The sequence below is a fragment of the Physcomitrium patens genome, chromosome 13, assembly GCF_059467195.1.
Source record: "Physcomitrium patens ecotype Gransden chromosome 13, ASM5946719v1, whole genome shotgun sequence".
In the NCBI taxonomy this organism is placed as follows: Eukaryota; Viridiplantae; Streptophyta; class Bryopsida; order Funariales; family Funariaceae; genus Physcomitrium; species Physcomitrium patens.
Genome location: NC_143422.1, coordinates 3,528,235 through 3,539,891, shown reverse-complemented (window position 1 = coordinate 3,539,891; position 11,657 = coordinate 3,528,235). Strand labels below are relative to the sequence as shown.

Genomic DNA, 11,657 nt, shown 5'->3' with positions numbered 1-11,657 from the left:
ATTTAGAAGCATGTATTTGTTTTATAGATAAAGACGTAGATTACCTTTAGTAAAAATAACTAAACTTGTATGTGTAGAAGTCATAAATAGGTACCTTTTGTCTTCTGAAAATATTGTTTATGCAACTATTTTTATAAATGTGGCAAAAAAAATCATAATAGTATAGTAATATTTAATGTTATTAGATCTCTTTTAAATTTAATCATTTTAGATTTATTGTGGCTAAAAAAATATAATCTTTTAATATATTAGATTTCTTATAGTCTTATTTTTTTTTTTTAGAGTATAAGATTTTTTTTATCCAAATAAAAAGTTATAAATCTAATACAACCAAACCATTATTTGTAAGTATAAGAACTTATATGTATATTGCAAAAAAAAGGTCGCCTTTTGTTATTTATGCCACATCTATTTTTAATAGAAAAAAAAATTTGACTGACATTTCAATCTAATATTAAAATTATTAAGATATTTTTAAGAAGAAAAATGCAAATATTCTTCAAAAGAATTATCTTAATGATTGTTCAATTGACCTTTAAGAAAGAACTCAATTGCCATTTAGATCAATCTATAATTTATTATAAAATGAATTAATTGAATAAAAAGAATAAGTTGATGAGAATTTTGCCAATTTTTTTGTATATGATTCAAAATCTCCAACAAAAGCACATATCTTGTTTGTATAGAAACAAAATTTCTCATTGCAAGTATATAAGGATTATTGAAGATTCAACAAGATTACTATTAAGAATAAGTATCTTTTACTTCTAATATTAAGACTTCTTGATTAATTGAATTAAGCCAAGATCTATATCAAAATAGATTTACAAAGAACATACAATTTAGTACACATTAAAAATGAAATAAATAAAAGATTGCATTTTGAATCATCGACATTTTGAATATAATATCATGCCTTTTGGACTTATAAATATAACTGTTTTTTTTCATCAACTTGTAAATGATGGTTTTCAAGAATTTTTAGATGATTTTCTTGCTTGTTATTTAGATAACATTTTAATTTATTCTAAAAACATATAAGAGTATAAAATTTATATTTATTGTATATTTCAAAAAATTAGAGATGGAAGATTATATCAAGATAGAAAAGTATCTATTTTACACAATTCAAGTTGATTTTTTAGAATATATCATAATAGATCCTAAAAAAATTAAAATTATTATGGATTGGAAGTTTTTAAGAATGATAATAGATGTTTAATGTTTATTGGAATTTTTCAAGTACTATTAAATCTTTATGAAGAACTTTTTTCAAGTTGTAGCTCCATCTATATATTTGACTTGTAAAGACAAACTTAAGTGGAACAAAGAAGTTGAAGGAGTATTTAATGCTTTGAAGATAGTTTTTATTTTTACATCAATCTTATGTTGTGTCAATTTTTTTAAAGCATTTTTATAGAAATAGATACAGAAGACTTTATTTTGGATGTAATATTGTTATAAATGAAAGAAAATAACAATCTTCACCTAGTAGCATTTTATTCAAAAATAATTTTATTAATCAAGATCAATTACAAGATCCACAATAAAGAATTTGTTACGATTATGGATTTATTTTTAAAAAAGTATCATTATCTAGAAAACGCTCTTAATCTGATAACTATTTATATAAATCACAAGAAACTTTAGTATTTTATATCAGTATGCATTTTGGATTGTGTCCAAGTCCTTTGGAGCACATTTTTGTCAAGATCTGTATTTAAGATCATTCATCAATTAAAAAGATAATAAGTTTTATAATATGTCTTGTATTAAAAGAAAGAAATGAAACTTTTAATAAATAATAAATCATTTTTTTTGAAGCCAAAGCATTTTCATTTTTAAGAAATAAAATCAACATTGAGCATTGATTCAATAATTTTTAATCAAGTCCAATGAAGTATGTTCTTAAATTCACTTATTCATGATATTAAAAATAATCTATTTAAAATTTATGATATTTCCAAATTTGAATTCAAAAATAATCTACTCTATTTTGAAAGATATTTATATATCCTAAAAGATGGAGCTTAATTACAAGCTTTTTAAGCTTATTAAAACTTTTTAATTATAAGACATTTTGGATATAATAAGATCCTAGATTAAATTTCAAAAGATCTTTGGTCGTCTCAAATAGTAAGGGCAATTAAAGACTTTCTTTAATCATTTCATAATTGTTTAAAATAAAAAATTCCTTATCATCGACATTATGGACTTTTTCAACCACTACAAATATCAAAACAACTGCAATCTTTTGTTTCTATAGATTTTATTGTAAATCTTCAAATTTCAAGTTTATATACCTCTATACTTGTGATTATAGATTATTTCACTAAGATGGCTTATTTAATGCCATACACAAAAACTATCATATATAAAGAAATAAATATATATATATATATATATATATATATATTTTAATAATATTTATTACTATCATGAATTATCAAGAGATATTATATTAGATAAAAGAACTCAATTTATGTTAAGATTTTGAAAAAAAAAATTAAGATATAAAAGGTAGACATAAATATATTTTTAGCTTTTTATCTTTAAATTAATAAACAAACATAGTAGATAAATCATATCTTAGACCAGTATCTAGGATGCACCATTAACTACCATCAAGATGATTAAACAACTTTTTTACTATTAATAAGGTTTATTATAATAATATAATATATTATTTTATTTAAAAATAATAATTCTATGTCAATTATGGTTATCATCTATTATTTCATACTTTTAATTTTTTAAAAATTAATAATCTTAAAACAAAATATTTAGCAAATCATTCATTGAAACAACATGCAATAATGAAGGTACAATAAAAAGAAGCTCAAAAACAACAAAAGATCAATATAGATGTTTATTGCAAAGAAAAACTTTTATTCCACATTGATAACAATGTATAGTTACTTTGCCATAATATTAAGACTATCTACTCTTGTGATAAGTTGGATTATTGTAGACTTAAACCATTTCCTATTTATAAATAGATCAATCCAATTACATATTAATTACACTTACTAGAGCCTATTAAGATCTATTTTTTGTTCTATGTGCCTCTCATTGAGCTATACAAAATAGTGAGTATACCAAGAAAAAGACAAATGATATCTCTTCTTATAGAAATAAACAATAATTGAGAATTTGAGATGATTTTTTTTTAGATTTAAAGTGACATTGAAATAGATTGAAGTAAGTTATACATTGGTGTGGATATGATATTAGTGAATGTACATAGAAGCAATTTAAGAATCTTACAAAGACAATAAAAAAGATCAATGCTTTTTATTGGCATTATCTATCAAAATCAAGATAAAGAGTCAAGAAATTCTTTACTACAAAGCAAAGTAATTTCAGTATAGATTGTATTCTATCTCCTATCATTGTTTGTAGTTTCTTTATATTTGTAGCACTAAAGAGATGGAGAATCAACAACTAACAGTTTTAACTTGGAAATTCTTGTTTGCTAAGTTATTGAACAAAACATTTACATTGTTATAGCCTTCAAGACAACATAATAGAGATGAAGACATTTGGGAACAATATATTCTTCCTTAAATAGATAGCAAGATACAATGTATTTGATATCACGACCTTAGAAGAAACTCTTAATATGTAGTGATATTATTGAAAGTAAAATATATTATTGATACTATACAAAATATTTATTCAAAAGAGGTTATGAAACCTTCAACAATGATCAAGTAATATGGTGATCTTTTTGCCTTAATATGAAACTTTATTGATAGCTAAGAAGTCCTATCAACTACCTTTGGCAAATACAATTCATTCCATCTAGGACTTTTTCAACATATGATTATCGCTCCTTGTAGAATTTGTCCTTAGTAGAAGTAATGCCATTGATATAACTGACACCAATAGTTACTTAGATAAATGAAATTAGGTAGAATTAAGTAGAAATAGATTATATAATATGTTAAGAAGTATTTTAGAAGCTTCATGGATGCAAATTTGATTTTTAATATACTTGCAGATAATTGGTAGGCTGAAAATATTATCAACAAGTTGGTCATTTGTCTCATAAGTTGGTCAATTATGGTATAAGTTAGCCATGTGGCTCAAATATAAAAAACTTGAATTACAAGTTAAGTGTATTAAAGATCCTATGGAATATGGTCATGTAGCTCTTAGATAAATACCATATATAGAAGCAAGAAAAATTCCTTCATTCTTATCCATTCTTTTCTATTCCTAATCTAGTTTTAAGAGATTGTAGTTTTTTAATCTTTGGCAACATTCATTTTAATTTCTTCTTAAATATACATATTTATTTACTTCTTTTTTATCTTCTCTCTTTGATAAATGACCCACTTTTAAATTTACATTCTTTAAATTCTTATTCTTGACAAAACCACTCTATTACCAACTAAATAAATGTCTTTAGATGTTTTTATTTCAATCAATAAAAAAGGATAAATATTACCAACATTTCTTTTTTTTGTTTTCAAATTATGTTAAATAAAAAAACTTTAACTTTAATTAAAAACTAAAACAAAAATTATGGTGACATTAACAATAACTTATATATACAAATGTGGATATAAAAGTTGTACAGTATGTGTTTAACAAGTAGAAGGTTCACCAAGTAGGAACTACGTTCCATTGTACTAGACAATAAGCTGAGCTGGGTGGCAACCACTTAAGCTCATACATGCAACTGGCCAGTTCAATCTGTGCAATTATAAAATGACCCTAGCAATTGATCAAGGATGCACGGACTGACGGGCATGAACATGGCCACACACAACTTCTCCTCCCTCTCGGTGCCAAATACAGCACAAAAAAAGCACACCACGAAGACAACCACATTACTAACCTACACCTCATTCCACTCAAATCGCCTCATCCCACCCAACGTCTTCGTCATGGCTTCACCATCCAAGCCCGCCTCGTCACCTTTTCACCTGCCCAACTGATCACCTCACACATGACGACCTTCAATTCACAATCGTGCAATTGGCAATCCAAGCTGCCGTTGTCCTGCCCCACTCACACCTTGCAAGCCCGAATCCAGATGCAGATACCAAGAAAAAAAAACCGAAGAGAACTTATAACAACAGTCGCCCACTGAATCTGTTACTATGTTTACATTAAGTCACTCTTATGCGTACACGTAGATTACAACCTACAAGCCCTAATCAAAGCATCCCGCATCCTCGGGGACCTCTGGAAAATTTTGAATGCCTGTAAAATCCCCTCGCAGACTACCACACCTACTCTATCTACCATTCATGCCCACTGTACTATGACGACGATGTCGACGCCGCGGCGGCTTGATCCTTGTTGCCGCTCGAAAAAATGTTGCCCACCCCAATTGGCGGGCCAATGCTACACCTATCAGTGTTGTGCAGTGCAATCGCGTCCCTCAGCTTCTGCAGCTTCGCCAGCGAGCACGAGAACGCGTCCAACCGACCCTCCGCACCGCGGTAGAAATGGAAATACGGCAGCACCTTGATGTTCAGGCTCTTGCACATCGGCTTGTTCTCCTCGAAATTCACCTTCATGAATTCCACGTCCAGGTGCTCCGCTGCCAGCTTGCACAGCTTCGGGTACAGCGCGCGACACGACCCGCACCACGACGCGTAAAACTCCACCACCACCAGCTTCTCCCCGGCATTCGCCAGCGCATCCACGAACTCCTGCGTCGAGTGCACATCCCGAAAGTTGGGGCCACCGTCCTTCTCCCACCACTTCACCCCGTCGCTGTCGGCGTTGCCCGCCCGCACTCGCAGCGTCGCCGCCCTCTCCCGCACGCGAGGCGCCCCGGCGATGAATCCCCTCCACTCCGTCGCCACCAAGCTGCCTCGCACCACTGAATTGTACCCCACGCCATCCTTTCTCGGCAGCACCACCGGCAATGCCACCCCCGCCCTCTTCTCTATCCCGCAACCCATGAACTCCATCCCACCGAACCCCTTCTCCACCCCCACCACTGCACCTTGCACCGCCATCGCCATTTCGCGCACCCCGCAACCCTAACTACCCAGCCCAACCCAACCCCCCACCACCAACGCCTACACAACTAGCTCTCCAATTCTCCACTATGTCACGCGCTTCTTCACAATCCCTCAAATTAGACGAGCTCGCCTGCCATCCCTCGCGTCACCGACCGCAATCCTGCACCTCAGCATTCGAATCTTCTTCGCCTAATTGACGCTCAGAGCCAGAGCGAGAGCGCAGGACACAGCCCCGGGCGAGGGTCCCATGGTCTTAGAGCCTCGTTCCCTCCTTGGAACCTCACTGATAGAGCCCTTGCTTTTGAGAAGGCCTTGTTACTTTTTGGTCTGCCTTTCTGACTTACTCTAGCATTAAGTTACAAACAAAATGTTAACAAGAGTGTTTGGGCAGTGCTCATTTCTGTGGAAGAGGTGGTGATTAACAAGTTGAACTGCTTCTTTATTTATTTGTTCATATTTGAGTAGAATCTCTCTGTTTTTAATAGTTGGTTTTTGGTTCAAATGAAATTTGTACATCTGTAGTTTCCTATAATGGACTGAAAAACATTAACTTCATTTGATTTTTAAAAAAGTGTGCTTTTTAATATTACTATAGTTCTTGTATGATAGACTAGCTGAAGCCATGCCATTGTCACATTGTCAAAGAAGCATTTAATTGAAGACATGTTTGTGAGCCAAAAATTACTTTTTACAATTTTTTTTAATAAACAAAGAAATATAATATACAATAGAACTTTTAGCATCTCTCAAGATTCACTAAGCACTCCCTCCAACCTCTTTATTGTATTTTTTAGTGCATGCATGCATTTCTCAAGCTTTAGCTACACATAAGATTGAATTATTTGTTACAAATTGAAAGTATGAGCTCATGCTAGTACAAAACCTAATCCAATAGCTCTATGCTCAATACAATCAACAATAAGAATTATAGTTGGGTACACTATTTCTTAATAGTTAATCAATTAGCCTTAAGATTATGGATGACAAAAGCCATCTATATGCTTGTAGAAGTCAATCTGTTTTATTTTCTTAGTAAGTTGAGTGCAATATTCATGCAAAACTTGTACCAAATTTTGCATCTCCAGAAAGTTGATATCTCCTTTGGTGGTTTAAGATTCTCTCTCTAAAGGTTTTCTTGTAGGAGATTATTTTTTTATTTAATTTTAAGTATATATCTTAGAGACTAATAAGATTTCTTAGTTCACTAATGCTCATATGACATGGCCCAGCTACTAATCTGAACACATTTTCATAAATTCTTGGAGAAGGAATATATACGTCAAATACATATACTACTTCTCAATGCACTTTATTATCTGCAATCTTTTGATTTCAATTTCAATTTCATATGTATGACAATGCTAGAATTGAATTTCATCAACTATTGACTTTTTGAAAGTGGCATTATAACAAAGCATGAATAAGATATTTGTACTATTTGCACATAGAGATATGTAATTGGAGTTGTTTTTGAAAAGTTTCTAGAATTGAGATTAAGATGGTAGTTCATATGGAACCTACCATTAAACCTTTTAGAAAGGCTTAGGACAGTTATCCTAGTAGGGCCTATCTCTAAAGTTTTTTAGAAGGGCAATTATCTTGGTAGGGCCCACCATTAAGTTATGAGGGTTTGAAATTGGGAGATTTTTTTTTGTTGCTGCTATTGCTCTATCCTAGTAGTGGCTGCTACTGCTTTCTATCCCTATGATGTTTTCATCCAACTATGCTTGTTTTTATCAAACCATGTGATTTTCATCGAGCAGTGCTATTTTCATCTGACTATACTGTTTCTATTCCAGATGTGCTTATTTTCATCCAACTGCTTATTCTATCCATATTTTTTTCATCTGACTACTTCCATTTGCTAGTATTTTTTAATTTATTTTTATTTTTTATCACTTGTTCTAAATTAAATGATAACCATTGCTTGAAAGGCATTATCTAGATAATTATAAATTGATTAATTAATTAACCAACCATTAAATTAATTTCACAATTAATTTCTACTACTTTTTGAATTTATTATGAAGTTATTTTTTTTCTCAAAATAAAGTAGGGAGGATTCATAGCTCATAATGTTCTATTCTGTTTAGTTACTTTTATTTATTTTTTAGTATGCTTGATCTTATGTTACGTTGAGATCTTTGTTGTTATCAAATTGGTAAGATTTTAGATCTTAGAGAATCAGGCCTTGTTTTATTGATATTAGAGCGAGTGTTAGTCCATTCTTTGGTAGTATGTTCATAACCACCATTTAGCTGAGAATCAATTATTGTGATCACATCGAGTACTACATTGGGACAACAACAAGTTATTTCAAGAAGTCAAGTGGAAGAAAAGAAGTTATCACAATAATAAAATTTAGCAAAGAAATTGTAGCATGGGAGATATGGTAGAGCAATTTCAAATAGAGACTTAGATATAAGACCTTCTAGGCCAAATAGCTACTCTGCAAGGGCAAATAGAAGCTTTCAAGGCAAGCAAGTTGATATTTGCTAAGTTGAAATTAAGCAAGTTTGATACATACTCAAGAACCTCAAAGTAAGAAGATATATGTCAATGGCTCTTTAGTATGCAATAATACTTCTAATTAACTAGAGCAAATACTAACAAAAGAATTATATATGCTTCCAATTATTTGAGAGATACAGCAGTCATTTGATAGTAAGATCAAGCTTAAAGCTATGGAGTTCAAGGTAGATTTTATGACTAAAAGGAGTTTGAGGCCGAGCTTAAGAATCAATTTCAGCCCATCAATGTAGAAAAGTTAGCTTGTGATCAATTAGCTAACTTTATACAATCCAAATTAATGCAAGTTTATATCTCCCAATTTAAGTTCTTATATCTTCAAATTGACAATATTTTAGAGGCGAAGATGATGGATTGGTTCATATAAGGATTGAAACTTATGATCTAGTGAGAGGTGGAATTAAAGGATCCACAAACATTTGAGGAGGCAGTTAGGATTGCATAAAGAATCAATGCTATAGATTTCAGAAATGGTAGAGTATGACCTATATCATGGAGTCTTATGTCACTACTCAATATTATGGCACAATAACTGATGTCGATAGACATTGATGCCACAAAGACAACAAATATTGGTGCAAAAGGAATTCTGCTTTTATTACTGAAAGCTAGACCATCAAATCAGAGATTGTCTAAAACTTCAAAGTTCAAGTATCAGCAAATCACGACAGATTCACAATCTTGAGGGCTACTAAGTTGATGAAGAAGTGGAGCAGTAAAATAATACTCCCAGTAAAGATACCAAAGGTCAATATTAGGAATAGTTGTTATTTCTCATAGATTAACCGTATAGCTTCAAACAACTATTAGAAGGGTTGACAAGTGTGCCTAATGGATTGACTAAGAAGACAACCATATCAAGTGCTTGTGGATTGCAACTCTACAAAACATTATATCTTAACAACAATTGTTAATTGACTTAGGATTAAAACAAAGGTCATCAAAAGAAGGAATACATACCTAACAAATGACTAACAGAAACGTATTGAGCAAAATAAGTGAAGAAGAAACCTTGAGACTGAGCGAGACTTATGCCTTGAGAGAAAAATTTAAAATAACAAAGCTTAGATATGATATCAACCTTGATATGCCATAGCTAGATGTGTAAAATAAACAAGTCCATTTACTAGCAAGGAGAATCTCTTTCAAAGATAGAAGATGCACACTAACTCTTTATACCTCTATATTAAGTGGCATAAGAAAAAAACCTGCAACTAAGAGCTTACTTGTAGGAATGACCATTATAAAGAAGCAAATATGACATAATCAATTGCTATGCCATAGCCAATATGTTATGGTTCTAAAACTTGCTTCATTAATAGAAAAGATTGTCAAAGGAGCAAAAAGAGTAGAGCAACTCATATATGAATATCATAATGTCTTTCCAATTGATTTATCTAATAGCATGCCATGTGATCAAGGTACCTCCTTTCAAATAGAAATAGTGCTTAGGATCAAGCTGACAAGTTGGACAATTTACTACCTAACACCAAATGAATTTGTAGAATTGTGAAAGCCATTAGATAAACTCTTAAAAAAGGACCTCATTTGAAAAAGCACATTGTCATAGAAAGTACATGTACTCTTAGCTTCCAAAAAAGGTAGTGGACTTTGACTTTGCATTGATTATTGAGGCATCAATAAGCAAACTGTTAAAAATGTATATCCACTTCTATGTGTGGATGATTTTCTTGATAAACTTTGAGGTGCAACAATCTTTAGTAAATTGGACCTTTGAAATGACTTCCAAAGAAAAATCCTAATCTCTAATAAGCCCTTAGGTAGCCTCCTTGAAGTCCATTGGATATGGCCTTCGACCAATAGGAATGAAGATCTCCATTCTTTGCCTTCATCCAACCATGCCTTGCTTTCATCCCTCCCAATAAGCCTCCTACTAGTTAAGATTTTCTTCTTTAGGCTCTAATCTCCTCTTAAGGCCTCATACTAAATATTTAGGTCCTATAATTTTTTTGAAATGTTATAATTAAAAAATATAAAACTCAAAATGAAGTTTTTTATATCTATTTTATTTAAATTAATCTATTAACTATTCTAACATACATTTAGATTTATTAATAAATAATATATTTTAATTAATTTTTACATACTATAAGTTTTTACAATATGACAACGTCAAAAAGGCTCATGCTTATATTATGGAAAAGCTAAACATATTAGTCAATATTATCTAAAAAAACAACGTAATTACAAAATAAAGAGCATGATTGCTAAAGAAGATAATGTGTCAAAAAATGAGTTGCTCGAGCTACAACGAGGACATTGCAATTTGAATCATGTGCAACATCTAGCAAAGGACCTATTCTCTCTTTTGATCCTTCATCTTGTTTTACAATAGAAGTCTATTTAGGACTAAAAAATCACAAAGACTTAGCCTTGTTGGATTTAGAAGCCTCAATTTGTTTTATAGATGAAGACTTTGTTAAAAACAAGATATATCTTTAATTAAGAAAATCTAACATGTGCATGTAGAAGTAATAGATGGATGTTCATTATCTTCTAGAGATGTTACATATAAAACTATTAGTATAAAAGTAGTAATTAATAGTCATAATAATTTAATAATATTTAATGTGATTAAATATTTTTCTAATCTAATTATTTTAGGATTATCATGGTTAGAAAGATATAACCCTCTAATAAACTAGATTTCTTGCAATTTTGATTTTTCTAATAGGTTAATCCAAGGTCCTACTAAGCAAGTAAAAATCTATAAGCCTAATATATCCAAATCATTATGAGTAGGTCCAAAAGCTTTTATGCATGCCACAAATAAAGGGCCATCTTTTGCTATATATGCCATGCTCATTGTTGATGGTGAAAAGATATTAAGTGATATTTCTAACTAGTACAAGATTTCTAGGACATTTTTGAAAAGAAGAATGTAGATATTCTTATAGAGCATCATCCTTATGATTGTACCATCAATCTTCAAGAAAGAATTCAACCACCATTAAGACCAATTTATTGCCTATCACAAAATGCATTGACTACACTGAAAGAATACATTGATGAGAATTTGGCTAAGAAATTTTTATGCCATTCTAAAACTCTAGCCGAGGTTTCTATCTTATTTGTGAAGAAAAAAGACGGATCTTTGTAGATGTATGTAGATTATCGATG

At 31.1% G+C, this 11,657-nt stretch overlaps 1 protein-coding gene across 1 annotated transcript; it reads right to left on the bottom strand.

Annotated features, from left to right (window-relative positions):
• Positions 1-5,093: 5,093 nt before the first annotated feature.
• LOC112290234 (thioredoxin-like 2, chloroplastic) lies at positions 5,094-6,534 on the bottom strand. Its single transcript, XM_024536324.3, has one exon. It carries the CDS (start codon positions 5,985-5,987, stop codon positions 5,274-5,276), a length of 714 nt encoding a protein of 237 aa, XP_024392092.1. The 5' UTR covers positions 5,988-6,534; the 3' UTR covers positions 5,094-5,273.
• Between the last annotated feature and the right edge of the window lie 5,123 nt (positions 6,535-11,657).

What these genes read in the sequence shown, in the direction of transcription:
- LOC112290234 (XM_024536324.3), bottom strand. Translation starts at nt 5,987, where the DNA reads ATGGCGATGGCGGTGCAAGGTGCAGTGGTGGGGGTGGAGAAGGGGTTC.